General features: G+C 51.9%; 1 protein-coding gene across 1 annotated transcript in view; it reads left to right on the plus strand.

Moving 5' to 3' along the window:
* The first annotated feature begins 842 nt into the window (after positions 1 to 842).
* Positions 843 to 16,966, plus strand: part of cc2d1a (coiled-coil and C2 domain containing 1A) — a 31,407-nt gene continuing 15,283 nt past the window's right edge. The window contains 18 exon segments of the mRNA XM_079730226.1: positions 843 to 978; positions 1,127 to 1,210; positions 1,731 to 1,863; positions 4,511 to 4,614; positions 4,837 to 5,058; positions 5,527 to 5,830; positions 6,250 to 6,359; positions 6,461 to 6,533; positions 6,621 to 6,698; positions 6,810 to 6,937; positions 8,596 to 8,668; positions 8,957 to 9,087; positions 9,182 to 9,254; positions 9,363 to 9,439; positions 9,690 to 9,785; positions 15,244 to 15,363; positions 15,530 to 15,588; positions 16,740 to 16,856. Of these exon segments, the coding sequence (XP_079586352.1) occupies positions 1,160 to 1,210; positions 1,731 to 1,863; positions 4,511 to 4,614; positions 4,837 to 5,058; positions 5,527 to 5,830; positions 6,250 to 6,359; positions 6,461 to 6,533; positions 6,621 to 6,698; positions 6,810 to 6,937; positions 8,596 to 8,668; positions 8,957 to 9,087; positions 9,182 to 9,254; positions 9,363 to 9,439; positions 9,690 to 9,785; positions 15,244 to 15,363; positions 15,530 to 15,588; positions 16,740 to 16,856 (1,949 nt within the window). The 5' untranslated portion in view covers positions 843 to 978; positions 1,127 to 1,159.

Consider the following 16,966-nt stretch of genomic DNA (forward strand, 5'->3'; position numbering starts at 1 on the left):
TACTGTACAGTAAATGGAATAAAATAATTAAGTTGAGGTTGTCTATTATATCTATTGTCTGCGTGTGTGCGTGAGTTGGACAGCATGGTGATATTAGCTCAGGTTTTGTAGAGATTTGTAAAACTGAACAATGAAATCTCAACACGATTGAATAATTATGACTTCAGTTTTTTTATAGATTTGTCAAGATGACCACCACGACCAAATCAGAATGTGCTTCTATAGCTGTGCAAATCTGAACAGTAAAAACGCAATATACAGGCTTACTTATTGAGCCTAACATTAGTCCAGGATTTGTATATATTTGTAAAGATGAACAATAAAACCTGATATTAGTTCAGGATTTGTATAGATTTGTAAAGATGTACAATAAAACCTGATATTAGTTCAGGATTTTGTATAGATTTGTAAAGAGGAACAGTAAAACCTAATATTACTTCAGGATTTGTAAAGATGAACAATAAAACCTGATATTAGTTCAGGATTTATATAGATTTGTAAAGATGAACAATAAAACCAGAACAAGAACATTTACAAACTGATTGAAACAGAACATATTGAATGCAACATTGATTTTTAAAAGATCAGATCAAGTAATGACACGCAAAGAAATGATCGCCATATCGCCGGAAGTAAAGACCCACACACGCGAGTGAGCGCGGAACTAGAACGGAAGTAGACTCTTGCACCGAGCGAATCAAACACGATGATGACAGTTCATGTAAACCTTCTTGGCCCCGGCTAGGCTACAGTACTGTCTTTATCTTTACGTCAGGCGCGTGTTGGACGACAGCCGTAAAACGGGCCGTAAAGCGGCGTTGCTATGGAGACGCAGAGGAGGAAGTACATTCCACTGTTGACAGCCTGGTAAACCTAAACCTTCTCGGGGTTTTCTCCTGTAACAGATAAACACTGTCCGCTGAAGTTGAGTAGACCGACTCGTTAACGCTATTAACATCACCGGACGCCCGGGTTGAGGTACACTGCTCGCTGCACGCTTCAGTTGATGGTTGTTAGATTTACTGGCTAATCATCAGTACACTTTTAGGACTGAACGACAACCGTGACGTCATACTGAGGATAAGGTTGATAACGCGACATTAAGTTAACACGTCATCTCTCTCAGGCTGCTGCCGCGGTCTGAGTCAACAGGATCAGGATGCGTCGGAACCCCCCCCCGCGGGGTCAGGGGGCGGCCCGGGCCAAGCAGGTAACGCGAGATATATAGATCTAGATTTATAGATATATACATATATACAGGGTGCGATTTGCCGGTGGGGATGGTGGGGATTATCCCCCCCTCTGGTTTACACGTCCTACCCTCTGATGAATTATTTTTATCCTCGGTGGGGATAAAGATTATCCCCCCCACCCAAAGTATTTTCACCATTACATCGTAATAATTAACAACCAAAATACACAGGGTCCGTCTTCATTTTGAAACATTTTAAAATGTTTCTCAAAATAATCCCCCCCTCTGGTTTTTTCACAAATCGCACCCTGCATATATAGATCTATATGGAAACATTCATAAAGATCCATATGGATAGATATTCATATAGATCTATATATCTACTGAGCTCTATATGGATATATATACATATAGATCTATGTGAATGTCTATCCATATAGATCTATATAGATCTAGATGTATACGTGAGGGTTGCTGGTGTTTTCTTGCAGTAGTTTGATCCTAACCAGTTATGACCGCTCCTCCTCCGGTCCCCCAGATGGGTCTGCTCCTGGACCTAACCCCCGAGGGGGGTGCGGAGGACGGCGGGAACGAGGAGGAGCTGGAGGCGGAGCTTCTGGCGCTGATGGGAGGGGGAGGGAAACCAACGGCGAAGAAGAACGGAGGCAGAGGTGCTCAGTGACGTGTTCCCCCACCTCAGCCCTCTTCTGTACAGGATCTTTATGGATGATTTTATATACAATTCAATAAGACATACTGTTTCCTGTGAAGGGGCCCACACACCCAGACTCAAACCAACCGCCAACTGCCTTTATCCAACCGCTCAGTTGCCTCTGGTCTGACCTGTACGGCAGAAAAGTTACACCACGGAGTTAAAAAAGTTACACTACTGCCAACTACACAGTAGCGTGTACGTTCTGTGCTTAGTAGTAGTTAGGGCTGGGCGATATACCGGTAGTAACATTTATACTGGTATATTTTTGAAAGAGATATGCAGTTGAGAAGCAGATCCCATGTTCAGCTGCTCCATCCCGCCCCTTACATGTACGCAGTGTTCTCCCACCCACGTGACGCATCACAACTAACTTTGAACAAAACCAGGGTGGTAGAGAGTATGGAACCCGTAAAGGGACATGGGGTAAAAAAAATGATGGGGTGCGCACGAGAAAGTATCTGGTGCGCACGAGAAAGTATCTGGTGCGCACGAGAAAGTATCTGGTGCGCACAAGAAAGTATCTGGTGCACATGAGAAAGTATCTGGTGAGCACGAGAATGTCGGGGCTTATTTTCCCGATAATGACCGGCGTTCTATACATTATCCCTTAAATCCCTTAAATAGTTAAAGCACAGCTGTGCTTCGTTGGGAAAAAAACAACAACTAAACCTACTGTTCAGTTAAGTCTCCTCAACACCGGGTGGCGCTAGTCTGCCCCTCACACACACCGCGCTGATTCGCTGGTTACCAATCAGACTATCCAATGGCTCCAATCCTCGCCCACCAACGCGCTCAGACTTTGCATGTTGGGTTAGTGGGACCTGACTCTACCGGCGGTGTGTGGATGTACAGTGGGGCAAAAAAGTATTTAGTCAGCCACCAATTGTGCAAGTTCTCCCACTTAAAAAGACGAGAGAGGCCTGTAATTTTTATCATAGGTAAACCTCAGCTATGAGAGAAAAAATGTAAAAAAAAATCCAGAAAATCACATTGTCTGATTTTTTAAGAATTTATTTGCAAATTATGGTGGAAAATAAGTATTTGGTCACCTACAAACCAGCAAGATTTCTGGCTGTCACAGACCTGTAACTTCTTCTTTAAGAGGCTCCTTTGTCCTCCACTTGTTACCTGTATTAATGGCACCTGTTTGAACTCCTTATCCGTATAAAAGACACCTGTCCACAACCTCAAACAGTCACACTCCAAACTCCACTATGACCAAGACCAAAGAGCTGTCAAAGGACACCAGAAACACAATTGTAGACCTGCACCAGGCTGGGAAGTCTGAATCTGCAATAGGTAAGCAGCTTGGTGTGAAGAAATCAACTGTGGGAGCAATTATTAGGAAATGGAATACATACAAGACCAGTGATAATCTCCCTCGATCTGGGGCTCCACGCAAGATCTCACCCTGTGGGGTCAAAATGATCACAAGAACGGTGAACAAAAATCCCAGAACCACACGGGGGGACCTAGTGAATGACCTCCAGAGAGCTGGGACCAAAGTAACAAAGGCTACCATCACTAACACACTACGCCGCCAGGGACTCAAATCCTGCAGTGCCAGAGGTGTCACCCTGCTAAAGCCAGTGCATGTCCGGGCCCGTTTGAAGTTTGCTAGAGAGCATTTGGATGATCCAGAACAGGATTGGGAGAATGTCATATGGTCAGATGAAACCAAAATATAACTTTTTGGTAAAAACTCAACTCGTCGTGTTTGGAGGAGAAAGAATGCTGAGTTGCATCCAAAGAACACCATACCTACAGTGAAGCATGGGGGTGGAAACATCATGCTTTGGGGCTGTTTTTCTGCCAAGGGACCAGGACGTCTGATCCGTGTGACGGAAAGAGTGAATGGGGCCATGTATCGTGAGATTTTGAGTGAAAACCTCCTTCCATCAGCAAGGGCACTGAAGATGAAACGTGACTGGGTCTTTCAGCATGACAATGACCCCAAACACACCGCCCGGGCAACGAAGGAGTGGCTTGGTAAGAAGCATTTCAAGGTCCTGGAGTGGCCTAGCCAGTCTCCAGATCTCAACCCCATAGAAAATCTTTGGAGGGAGTTGAAAGTCCGTGTGGCCCAAAAACATCACTGCTCTAGAGGAGATCTGCATGGAGGAATGGGCCAAAATACCAGCAGCAGTGTGTAAAAAACCTTGTAAAGACTTACAGAAAACGTTTGACCTCTGTCATTGCCAACAAAGGGCATGTAACAAAGTATTGAGAAGACCTTTTGTTATTGACCAAATACTTATTTTCCAGCATAATTTGCAAATAAATTCTTTAAAAGTCAGACAATGTGATTTTATAGATTTTTTTTTTTTCATTTTGTCTCTCATAGCTGAGGTTTACCTATGATGAAAATTACAGGCCTCTCTCATCTTTTTAAGTGGGAGAACTTGCACAATTGGTGGCTGACTAAATACTTTTTTGCCCCTCTGTATGTATGAATCAGTGAATGGGAGGCAGTATTGTGAAGTGCTTTGAGTGGCCACTGGTTAGAAAAGCGCTGTGTAATTGCAGTCCATTTACATATACAGTTATGCATTTAGATATGTATTATTCTAATATCGTTGAAGACCATGTGTCTCCGTTTCCAGCTCCTGTCCCCATGGAGGAGATCGAGCGGATGGCGGCTCTCTGCATGAAAGATCTGGACGAGGACGACGTGGGAGAGGAAGACCTGGACGATGAGGACCTGCTGGTAGCAGCGCGGCCCTCTCTGTGGTCCATTGGCTCATAGAGTCATTGACCCCCTCTCCTCCTCTCCTCCTCCTCCTCTCCCCCTCCTCCTCTACCCCTTCTCCTCCTCCTCCTCTCCCCCTCTCCTCCTCCTCTCCCCCGCTCCTCCTCTTATTCTCCTCCTCTCCTCCTCTCCAGCTCCTCTCCAATCTTAACCCCGGTTCACATGTGCTCCTCCTGATAGGCCGAGCTGAACGAGGTGTTGGAGGAGGTGGAGGAGGAGGCTCCCCGACCCGCCCCTCCTGTCACCATGGTAACCGCCCCTCAGCCACGCCCTCCCCCGGGCGGGGCCAGCGGACCGGAGTCCGTCCTCCTGGAGCGCATCGCCATGTACCAGGCTGCCGTCGGCAACGCAACGGCCTCGGGGGAGACGAGCAAGGCCCGTCGCTACGACCGCGGCCTCAAGGTACTGCTACTATACTACTACTACTATACTACGACTACTATACTACGACTACTATACAACGACTACTATACTACGACTACTATACTACGACTACTATACTACTGCTACTATACTACTGCTACTACACTACGACTACTATACTACTAGTAGTAGTAGTAGAGTAGTAGTAGGCCTCGGGGAGACTACTACTAAATTACTACTACTACTCTACTACTATACTAGTACTACTATACTACTACTAGTAGTAGTAGTATAGTAGTAGTAGGCCTCGGGCAGACTACTACTAAATTACTACTACTACTACTATACTACTAGTAGTAGTAGTAGTAGTATAGTAGTAGTAGGCCTCGGGGAGACTACTACTAAATGTGTGTACTGTGGCATACATGAGCTGATCTGTGAATGTAGGGATTATGACTCGTCTAATAATGGTCATTATTATTATGTATCTTCTCTGTTGCCTATCAGACTTTACAGTCGATGTTGGCGACGGCCAAAAAAGGGAAACCAATCAACGAGGAGGATATGCCACCGCCTGTCGCCACTGGTGGAAAGCCCAATGTCCCACCTCCTCAGCCTGAGCCAATCAAGGAGCGGGAACAGCCAGCGCCAAACCTCATGCCTTCCAATCAGAAACCGCTGAGGGAAGCACCGCCTGTAACCCCAAACGTTAAGCCTCACTGTCTCACCCCCCCAAAAGCAGCTTCCACCGCCCCCGATCCTCCGGCCATCTCCCCCCTCACCCCCGGGGAGACACCCTCACAGCCCTCAGGTACACACGCACAGACACACACACACACAAACATAGAGGCACGCACGCACAAACAAAAATTTAAATACCAAAATCTAGAATATGTCTTTGCTTAAATTCCATTTCATCTGATTAGTAGGTCATTGAATTAACCTGAACTAGTTCTGATGTTTTCACCCTTCTGGCCCGTCCCCCACACCAGAGCCTGTGGCCTTAGTCTGGTCCTGAAGTTCAACTTAATCTACACCCCCCCAATGTTCAGACGGCCATGTGTCGGCCTACTCTCACACTAGCTACGCCGCTGGTCTTCGGAATACTTTAGGCTGCATGAAATCTCTGTTGTTTGTTTTAAATCCCCTTAAATAGTCACATACTTGTGTGACTGGATCGTCGTGTTAATGGACCGCCCCCCCCCCCTCTGTCTGAATGGTCCCCTCCAGAGCTGAAGCATGCAGTGCTGTCCAGACAGAGGGACTACAAGATGGCCGCCATCCATGCCAAGCAGGGCGGCGACTCAGAGCTGGCCAAACAACACTACCGCATCGCTAAGGTAACGTGTGTGTGTGTGTGTGTGCGTGTGTGTGTGTGTGTGTGTGCGTGTGCGCGTGTGTGTGTGCGGGAGCTAACTGGGTTCCTCTGGTCCACCCTCAGAGACTGGACCCTGTGCTGGAGGCCCTGGACCGGGGGGAGCCTCTGGACCTCAGCTCCCTCCCACCAGCGCCCGGTCAGTAACACCATAAGTCCAACCCACGCCCTCCTTCACCTCCTCACCCCCTGATGAACTCTGTGTGTTCCTCCTGGGCCCCTGCAGCCAGACAGAGCCCTGCCCCCAGTCCTGCTGGGCCCCCACCCGCCCCCGCCCCGACCCCGGGCCCTTTGGCCCCTGCTGGTAGGACCTGGAGTAGTAGTACTGTTAGTAGTAGTAGTATTAGTAGTATTAGTAGTGTTGGTATTGTTGTCCTAATGTATAGTTCCTGTATATGTGTGTGTGTTCCCGTAGAGCTGTCGGCCCCTGGCAGTGTGGAGGAGGCCCTGACCCAGAGGATGGACCGCTACAAAGCAGCCGCCGCCACAGCCAAGAGTACCGGAGACGAACGCAAGTCCCGCATGCACCAGCGCATTGTCAAGGTGAGCAGTAGTGCACACATGGTGCACCTCACCTCACTAGTGACTCCTTTATCAGGGTGCACCTCACTGCACTAGTGACTCCTTTATCAGGGTGCACCTCACCTCACTAGTGACTCCTTTATCAGGGTGCACCTCACCTCACTAGTGAAACCTTTATCAGGGTGCACCTCACCTCACTAGTGACTCCTTTATCAGGGTGCACCTCACCTCACTAGTGACTCCTTTATCAGGGTGCACCTCACCTCACTAGTGAAACCTTTATCAGGGTGCACCTCACCTCACTAGTGACTCCTTTATCAGGGTGCACCTCACCTCACTAGTGACTCCTTTATCAGGGTGCACCTCACCTCACTAGTGACTCCTTTATCAGGGTGCACCTCACCTCACTAGTGACTCCTTTATCAGGGTGCACCTTACTAGTGATTCCTTTTTTAGGGTGCACCTCACTTCACTAGTGACTCCTTTATCAGGGTGCACCTCACCTCACTAGTGACTCCTTTATCAGGGTGCACCTCACCTCACTAGTGACTCCTTTATCAGGGTGCACCTCACCTCACTAGTGACTCCTTTATCAGGGTGCACCCCACTGCACTAGTGACTCCTTTATCAGGGTGCACCTCACTAGTGAAACCTTTATCAGGGCGCACCTCACTAGTGACTCCTTTATCAGGGTACACCTCACTAGTGAAACCTTTATCAGGGTGCACCTCACTAGTGACTCCTTTATCAGGGTGCACCTCACCTCACTAGTGACTCCTTTATCAGGGTGCACCTCACTAGTGACTCCTTTATCAGGGCGCACCTCACTAGTGACTCCTTTATCAGGGTGCACCTCACCTCACTAGTGACTCCTTTATCAGGGTGCACCTCACTAGTGACTCCTTTATCAGGGTACACCTCACTAGTGACTCCTTTATCAGGGTACACCTCACTAGTGACTCCTTTATCAGGGTGCACCTCACTAGTGACTCCTTTATCAGGGTGCACCTCACCTCACTAGTGACTCCTTTATCAGGGTGCACCTCACTAGTGACTCCTTTATCAGGGCGCACCTCACTAGTGACTCCTTTATCAGGGTGCACCTCACTAGTGACTCCTTTATCAGGGTACACCTCACTAGTGACTCCTTTATCAGGGTGCGCCTCACTAGTGACTCCTTTATCAGGGTGCACCTCACTAGTGACTCCTTTATCAGGGTACACCTCACTAGTGACTCCTTTATCAGGGTGCACCTCACTAGTGACTCCTTTATCAGGGTGCGCCTCACTGAACTAAAGTCTCCTTTATTTATAAATAAAACGTGCATTTACTAATTTTCGGTTCTCTGTAGTGCGACTGATTTCCAGTTTTTCTATTATAGCCCTGTTCAGCTCACGCCTTTCATTAGTATAGCTGAGTAGTTAGTCATTAGTATAGCTGAGTAGTTAGTCATTAGTATAGCTGAGTAGTTAGTCATTAGTATAGCTGAGTAGTTAGTCATTAGTATAGCTAAGTAGTTAGTCATTATTATAGCTGAGTAGTTAGTTAGAGTAGTTAGTCATTAGTATAGCTGTTTTACTTTAACAAATGCTAAAATGGTAGACAGCAATGTGCAATACACATCCTAACCCTGTCCTCTCATTGGCCACATCCTAACCCTGTCCTCTCATTGGCTACAGCAATACCAGGACTCCATCAGAGCTCATAAGGCGGGTCGGCCGGTGAACCTGTCAGAGCTCCCCGTGCCGCCAGGTAAACCCCTCACCTGTATACACACACACACACACACACACACACACACACACACACACACACACACACACACACACACACACACACACACACACACACTGTACATGATGTACAGGATAGGAACTGCAACCTAGGGCTGTCTTAATACTTAATACTATTACATACAGTAAATGTCTTATGCATCTGTATGCATCTCCACAATCACTGTTAGATGGAGTCGAAGATGTCTCACTGGCGAGCTTGGTAATTGTTTCTACTGTGTGTGTGTGTGTGTACGCTATCCTATAGGCTGTCCACCACTCCAGGGTTTAGACGTTGGGCAGCAGAATTTCATGGGTGTCATGGAAACAGCCATGAAATTAGCCAATCAGGAGGCAGATGCAGATGTGGAAGAGGACAGCCATGCAGACGCTGCAAAGGTAAAATCACTCATAACTACTTACAACTAACTACAACTACCTACAACTAACTACAGAATGTTAACCTTAACCCCCGCCTGTCTCTCTCTCTCAGCCGATCGCTCGGTCACAAGCTCCCCAAGCCCCGACCGCCCACCCTCAGGCCCCCGCCAAGATGGGAGCTAAAGGTGTGTGTTGGGAGGGTGGGGTGATGCTGTGGGTCTCTAGAGGAAAGTGATCGATATGAACGTGCAGATGAAGCAGAAAGTCACTCTGTCGTACTTCTTCGCTTCCAGCTCAGCAGCAGCTGGATTTCTTATTGCTACGACGACAAGGACTGACCAATGCAGCACTGCGGTCGAAGCAGATGAAGGTAGACCCACCCTGACCCCTGACCCTGAACCATGACCCCTGAACCCTGACCTCTGACCCGGGGGTTGTTACGGCTGCTCTCCAGGATCCATATGATTCCATACATTGTGTGTCTGATCCTTTAGCTGCTGCCCTGGCAGTGATCTGTGGTTGGCAGTGATCTGTGGTTGGCAGGGATCTGTGGTCGGTAGTGATCTGTGGTTGGTAGTGATCTGTGGTCGGTGATGTCTGTTTGTCTCTTCCCCGGTCAGGACCTCCAGGGGGCGACGCAGCATCTCCGGCACGCCAAGGGGCTGGACGCCATGATCGCTGCCACCAGGGCCGGCCTGCCCGTGGACATTTCACAGGTGTGTGTGTGTGTGTGTGTCTGTGTGTGTGTGTAAAAACTAAGGGCTTCATTTTTTTGTGTGTGGTTGTGCAGATACCTTCCAACACATTTCCCATAACTAGGAACTCTCAGCAGTCCTTTGCACCTCCTGCTCCACAAAGCTCAGCTGTGTCCACACAGGCAGACAGGAACACCTCCTCATGATCCGCTCTCCTCCTGACTGTAGTCCACGTCCTCTTCTCTCTCACTGAGGCCTCCTAGCTTAGAGGAGGTTCACCCTCATGAAGGTTCACCCTGAGGAGGTTCACTCTTAGAGAAGGTTCACTCTTAGGGAAGGTTCACTCTTAGAGGAGGTTCACTCTCATAAAGGTTCACTCTTAGAGAAGGTTCACTCTCATAAAGGTTCACTCTTAGAGAAGGTTCACTCTCATAAAGGTTCACTCTTAGAGGAGGTTCACTCTTAGATAAGGTTCACACTTAGAGGAGGTTCACTCTTAGAGAAGGTTCACACTTAGAGGAGGTTCACTCTTAGAGGAGGTTCACTCTTAAAGGAGGTTAACTCTTAGAGGAGGTTCACTCTTAGAGGTGGTGCACTCTTAGAGAAGGTTCACTCTCATGAAGGATCACCCTTAGAGGAGGTTCAATTTTAGAGAAGGTTCACTCTTAGAGGAGGTTCAATTTTAGAGGAGGTTCACTCTTAGAGAAGGTTCACTCTTAGAGGAGGTTCACTCTCATAAAGGTTCACTCTTAGAAAAGGTTCACTCTCATAAAGGTTCACTCTTAAAGAAGGTTCACTCTCATAAAGGTTCACTCTTAGAGGAGGTTCATTCTCATAAAGATTCACTCTTAGAGAAGGTTCACACTTAGAGAAGGTTCCCACTTAGAGAAGGTTCACACTTAGAGGAGGTTCACTCTTAGAGGAGGTTCACTCTCATGAAGGTTCACTCTCATGAAGGCTCACTCTTAGAGGTGGTGCACTCTTAGAGAAGGTTCACTCTCATGAAGGTTCACTCTTAGAGAAGGTTCACTCTAAGAGGAGGTTCACTCTCATGAAGGTTCCCTCTCATAAAGGTTCACTCTTAGAGAAGGTTCACGGTTCACTCTTAGAGGTGGTTCACTCTCATAAAGGTTCACTCTCATAAAGGTTCACTCTTAGAGGAGGATCACTCTTAGAGGAGGTTCAATTTTAGAGAAAGTTCACTCTTAGAGGAGGTTCCCTCTTAGAGAAGGTTCACTCTTAGAGGAGGTTCACTCTCATAAAGGTTCACTCTTAGAGAAGGTTCACTCTCATAAAGGTTCACTCTTAGAGGAGGTTCAATTTTAGAGGAGGTTCACTCTTAGAGGAGGTTCACTCTTAGAGGAGGTTCACACTTAGAGAAGGTTCACTCTTAGAGGAGGTTCGTTCTTAGAGGAGGTTCACACTTAGAGAAGGTTCACTCTTAGAGGAGGTTCACACTTAGAGGAGGTTCACTCTTAGAGGAGGTTCACTCTTAGGGGAGGTTCACTCTTACGCCTGATTTCCACCGGGGACGTAAGCGCCGCGGAACGGCTGCGCCGCGGTCATCGCTGCTGATCACTTCCACTCTAATCAATGAACCCATCCCCACGGGGCGCACTGCGGAACGTCTCAGCTATCATTCCGTAGCACTTCTATTTTTGACGCAAGCTGTTGCTGAACCGTGTCAATTTCAACAGAGCAGATCGAGCCAGGCAGGAAGTGAAAAAGTAAAAGCCATAGAGCATCCGGTCAATTTTCAAAATAAAACAATACTCAGCTCATGTAGCCTATCACAACTTCACATCAACATTACATCATGACCGGAGGCACCAGGTCAGCAGTCAATCAATCAAAGGGTCTCAGAGGCTCGGCAACATGGACGACGAGAGACTGATTGTCGAAGTGGAGCAACATAAAATAATCTATGAAATAAATCAATCTTTTTATAAGGACAATGTCAGAAAGGACAAAGCCTGGCATTTAATTGCAGTCGTTTTGGGAGTGGAAGGTGAGTACATTAGGTTTAGGATTATCGCGTGATCTCGTGATCTCGCGTGAATACGGCTGGCTCTCAAGGCAGCGCTACGCTGCCGTTACGAACCGGTGGGGATTGACGCAGGGCCGAGTTCGCAGCCGTTCCGCAGCGCATACGTCCCCGGTGGAAATCCGGCGTTAGGGAAGGTTCATTCTTAGAGAAGGTTCATTCTTAGAGAAGGTTCACTCTTAGAGGAGGTTCACTCTTAGAGGAGGTTCACTCTTAGAGGAGGTTCACTCTTAGAGGAGGTTCACTCTTAGAGGAGGTTCACTCTTAGAGGAGGTTCATTCTTAGAGGAGGTTCACTCTTAGAGAAGGTTCACTCTTAGAGGACGTTCACTCTCATCCTATCCCCCTCTCTCCCCTCTCTCCTCTCTCCCCCCTCACCCTCTCTCCCCTCTCACCCTCTCCCCTCTCTCCCCTCTCTCCTCTCTCCCCTCTCCTCTCTCCCCTCTCTCCTCTCTCCCCTCTCTCCCCTCTCTCCTCTCTCCCCCCTCACCCTCTCTCCCCTCTCACCCTCTCCCCTCTCTCCCCTCTCTCCTCTCTCCCCTCTCTCCTCTCTCCTCTCTCCCCTCTCTCCTCTCTCCCCTCTCACCCTCTCTCCCCTCTCTCCTCCTCTCTCCCCCCTCACCCTCTCTCCCCTCTCACCCTCTCCCCTCTCTCCCCTCTCTCCTCTCTCCCCTCTCCTCTCTCCCCTCTCTCCTCTCTCCCCTCTCTCCCCTCGCTCCTCTCTCCCCCCTCACCCTCTCTCCCCTCTCACCCTCTCCCCTCTCTCCCCTCTCTCCTCTCTCCCCTCTCTCCTCTCGCCCCTCTCTCCTCTCTCCCCTCTCTTCCCCCTCACCCTCTCCCCCCTCTCTCCTCTCTCCCCCCTCACCCTCTCTCCCCTCTCACCCTCTCCCCTCTCTCCCCTCTCTCCTCTCTCCCCTCTCCTCTCTCCCCTCTCTCCTCTCTCCCCTCTCTCCCCTCTCTCCTCTCTCCCCCCTCACCCTCTCTCCCCTCTCACCCTCTCCCCTCTCTCCCCTCTCTCCTCTCTCCCCTCTCTCCTCTCTCCTCTCTCCCCTCTCTCCTCTCTCCCCTCTCACCCTCTCTCCCCTCTCTCCCCCTCTCTCCCCTCTCACCCTCTCTCCTCTCTCCCCTCTCAACTCTCTCCTCTCTCCCCTCTCCCCTCTCTCCTCTCTCTCCCCTCTCCCCTCTCTCCTCTCTCTCCCCTCTCCCCTCACCCTCTCTCCTCTCTCCCCTCCCTCCCCTCTCTCCCCCTCTCCTCTCTCCCCTCTCCCCTCTCTCCCCTCTCTCCTCTCTCTCCCCTCTCCCCTCACCCTCTCTCCTCTCTCCCCTCTCCCCTCTCTCCTCTCTCCCCTCTCTTCCCCCTCACCCTCTCTCCTCTCTCCCCTCTCTCCTCTCTCTCCCCTCTCCCCTCTCCCCTCTCTCCCCTCTCTCCTCTCGCCCCTCTCTCCTCTCTCCCCTCTCTTCCCCCTCACCCTCTCTCCTCTCTCTCCTCTCACCCTCTCCCCTCTCTCCTCTCCCCTCACTCCCCTCTCTCCCCTCTCACCCTCTCTCCTCTCTCCTCTCTCCCCTCTCTCCTCTCTCCCCTCTCTCTCCTCTCTCCCCTCTCACCGTCTCTCCCCTCTCACCCTCTCCCCTCTCTCCCCTCTCTCCTCTCTCCCCTCTCCTCTCTCCCCTCTCTCCTCTCTCCCCTCTCTCCCCTCTCTCCTCTCTCCCCCCTCACCCTCTCTCCCCTCTCACCCTCTCCCCTCTCTCCCCTCTCTCCTCTCTCCCCTCTCTCCTCTCTCCTCTCTCCCCTCTCTCCTCTCTCCCCTCTCACCCTCTCTCCCCTCTCTCCCCCTCTCTCCCCTCTCACCCTCTCTCCTCTCTCCCCTCTCCCCTCTCTCCTCTCTCCCCTCTCCCCTCTCTCCCCTCTCTCCTCTCTCTCCCCTCTCCCCTCACCCTCTCTCCTCTCTCCCCTCTCTCCTCTCTCCCCTCCCTCCCCTCTCTCCCCTCTCTCCTCTCTCCCCTCTCCCCTCTCTCCCCTCTCTCCTCTCTCTCCCCTCTCCCCTCACCCTCTCTCCTCTCTCCCCTCTCCCCTCTCTCCTCTCTCCCCTCTCTTCCCCCTCACCCTCTCTCCTCTCTCCCCTCTCTCCTCTCTCTCCCCTCTCCCCTCTCCCCTCTCTCCCCTCTCTCCTCTCGCCCCTCTCTCCTCTCTCCCCTCTCTTCCCCCTCACCCTCTCTCCTCTCTCTCCTCTCACCCTCTCCCCTCTCTCCCCTCTCTCCTCTCCCCTCACTCCCCTCTCTCCCCTCTCACCCTCTCTCCTCTCTCCTCTCTCCCCTCTCTCCTCTCTCCCCTCTCTCTCCTCTCTCCCCTCTCACCCACTCTCCCCTCTCTCCCCCTCTCTCCCCTCTCTCCCCCGCTCTCCCCTCTCACCCTCTCTCCCCGCTCTCCCCTCTCACCCTCTCTCCCCCTCTCTCCCCTCTCTCCCCTCTCACCCTCTCTCCCCCTCTCTCCCCTCTCTCCCCTCTCTCCTCTCTCCTCTCTCCCCTCTCTTCCCCCTCACCCTCTCTCCTCTCTCTCCTCTCACCCTCTCCCCTCTCTCCCCTCTCTCCTCTCCCCTCACTCCCCTCTCTTCCCCCTCACCCTCTCTCCTCTCTCCCCCTCTCCCCTCTCCCCTCTCTCCCCTCTCTCCTCTTTCCCCTCTCTCCTCTCTCCCCTCTCCCCTCTCTTCCCCCTCACCCTCTCTCCTCTCTCTCCTCTCACCCTCTCCCCTCTCTCCCCTCTCTCCTCTCCCCTCACTCCCCTCTCTCCCCTCTCACCCTCTCTCCTCTCTCCTCTCTCCTCTCTCTCCTCTCTCCCCTCTCACCCACTCTCCCCTCTCTCCCCCTCTCTCCCCCGCTCTCCCCTCTCACCCTCTCTCCCCCTCTCTCCCCGCTCTCTCCTCTCACCCTCTCTCCCCCTCTCTCCCCTCTCTCCCCTCTCTCCCCTCTCTCCTCTCTCCTCTCTCCCCTCTCTTCCCCCTCACCCTCTCTCCTCTCTCTCCTCTCACCCTCTCCCCTCTCTCCCCTCTCTCCTCTCCCCTCACTCCCCTCTCTTCCCCCTCACCCGCTCTCCCCTCTCACCCTCTCTCCCCCTCTCTCCCCTCTCTCCCCTCTCTCCCCTCTCACCCTCTCTCCCCTCTCTCCCCTCTCTCCCCTCTCTCCTCTCTCCCCTCTCTTCCCCCTCACCCTCTCTCCTCTCTCTCCTCTCACCCTCTCCCCTCTCTCCCCTCTCCCCTCTCTCCTCTCTCCCCTCTCTTCCCCCTCACCCTCTCCCCTCACTCCCCTCTCTTCCCCCTCACCCTCTCTCCTCTCTCTCCTCTCACCCTCTCTCCTCTCCCCTCACTCCCCTCTCTCCTCTCTCCCCTCTCCCCCTCTCTCCCCTCTCTCTCCCCCTCTCTCTCCCCCCTCCCCTCCCCAGGTTCCTGATGCTCCGGTCTCTGAGGAGGCCTTCTCCCTGGGCCGCCCCCGGACCCCTCTGTCCCCTCGCTCCGGGGAGCAGTACCAGCAGCTGATGGAGCTCCTGAAGAAGCAGCACCAGGTCAGAGCCAGCAGGGCCCCTGGGCCCCTGGGCCACTGGGCGTGTTGTCTCCGTTTTAGTGGTCCCTGCTCTCTACATCATGACTCCCTCGCTGTGTTTGGACCAATGAGGCGCTGCCTCTCCTCTCTCACTGTAGTCTTAACCCTTCCTCCTCGTTCTGTTACAGAAATGCCGCGGCTACTGCAAGCAGTTCACCCAGATAGGAAACCTGGCCGAGACACTCAAGTAAGAGACACGTCTGTGTGGGTTTAAAACTGGTCAATGATCTGAATAAGTTCATGAGGAAGTGTAGCTGGTTCCGCCTCCAGTTCATGAGGAAGTGGAGCTTGTTCCGCCTCCAGTTCATCAGGAAGTGGACCTGGGCCCGCCTCCAGTTCATGAGGAAGTGGCGCTCGGCCCGCCTCCAGCTGCCTTGGCTTGTTGTACAACGGCCAATCATTCAGTCTCTCTCTCTCTACCTTCTCCCTGTCTCTGGTCTCTCTCTCCACCTCTCCCTGTCTCTGGTCTCTCCACCTTCTCCCTCTCTCTGGTCTCTCTCCACCTTCTCCCTGTCTCTTGTCTTTCTCCACCTCTCCCTGTCTCTGGTCTCTCTCCACCTCCCTGTCTCTGGTCTCTCCACCTTCTCCCTGCCTCTGGTCTCTCTCCACCTCTCCCTGTCTCTGGTCTCTCCACCTTCTCCCTGTCTCTGGTCCCTCTCCACCTCTCCCTGTCTCTGGTCTCTCTCCACCTCCCTGCCTCTGGTCTCTCCACCTTCTCCCTGTCTCTGGTCTCTCTCCACCTCCCTGTCTCTGGTCTCTCTCCACCTTCTCCCTGTCTCTGGTCTCTCTCCACCTTCTCCCTGTCTCTGGTCTCTCTCTCCACCTTCTCCCTGTCTCTGGTCTCTCTCCACCTCTCCCTGTCTCTTGTCTATCTCCACCTCTCCCTGTCTCTGGTCTCTCTCTCCACCTTCTCCCTGTCTCTGGTCTCTCTCCACCTCTCCCTGTCTCTGGTCTCTCTCTCCACATTCTCCCTGTCTCTGGTCTCTCTCCACCTCTCCCTGTCTCTGGTCTCTCTCTCCACCTTCTCCCTGTCTCTGGTCTCTCTCCACCTCTCCCTGTCTCTTGTCTATCTCCACCTCTCCCTGTCTCTGGTCTATCTCCATCTCTCCCTGTCTCTGGTCTATCTCCATCTCTCCCTGTCTCTGGTCTCTCCACCTCTCCCTGTCTCTGGTCTCTCCACCTCTCCCTGTCTCTGGTCTCTCCACCTCTCCCTGTCTCTGGTCTCTCCACCTCTCCCTGTCTCTGGTCTATCTCCATCTCTCCCTGTCTCTGGTCTCTCCACCTCTCCCTGTCTCTGGTCTCTCTCCACCTCTCCCTGTCTCTGGTCTCTCCCCTCAGGTGCGAGAGGCTGGCGGAGGAGTGCATGAAGAGCATGGAGGTGCTGAGGAGAGCCCAGGCCCAGGGCCTCGCGGCCCCCAAGGCGCGCCACGAGGAGCGGACCCTCAACGTTATCAGGTCAGCCCCCCCCTCCTAGTGTCTGATCAGTAACCAATGAGGGACGCCCTCAGACACTGGGCCCTTTAGATGGCAGAGCTCTGGGTGTGTGGGGGGGGGGGCCGCACAGG

The sequence above is a fragment of the Pollachius pollachius genome (genome assembly GCF_949987615.1).
Source record: "Pollachius pollachius genome assembly, chromosome: 2".
NCBI lineage: Eukaryota > Metazoa > Chordata > Actinopteri > Gadiformes > Gadidae > Pollachius > Pollachius pollachius.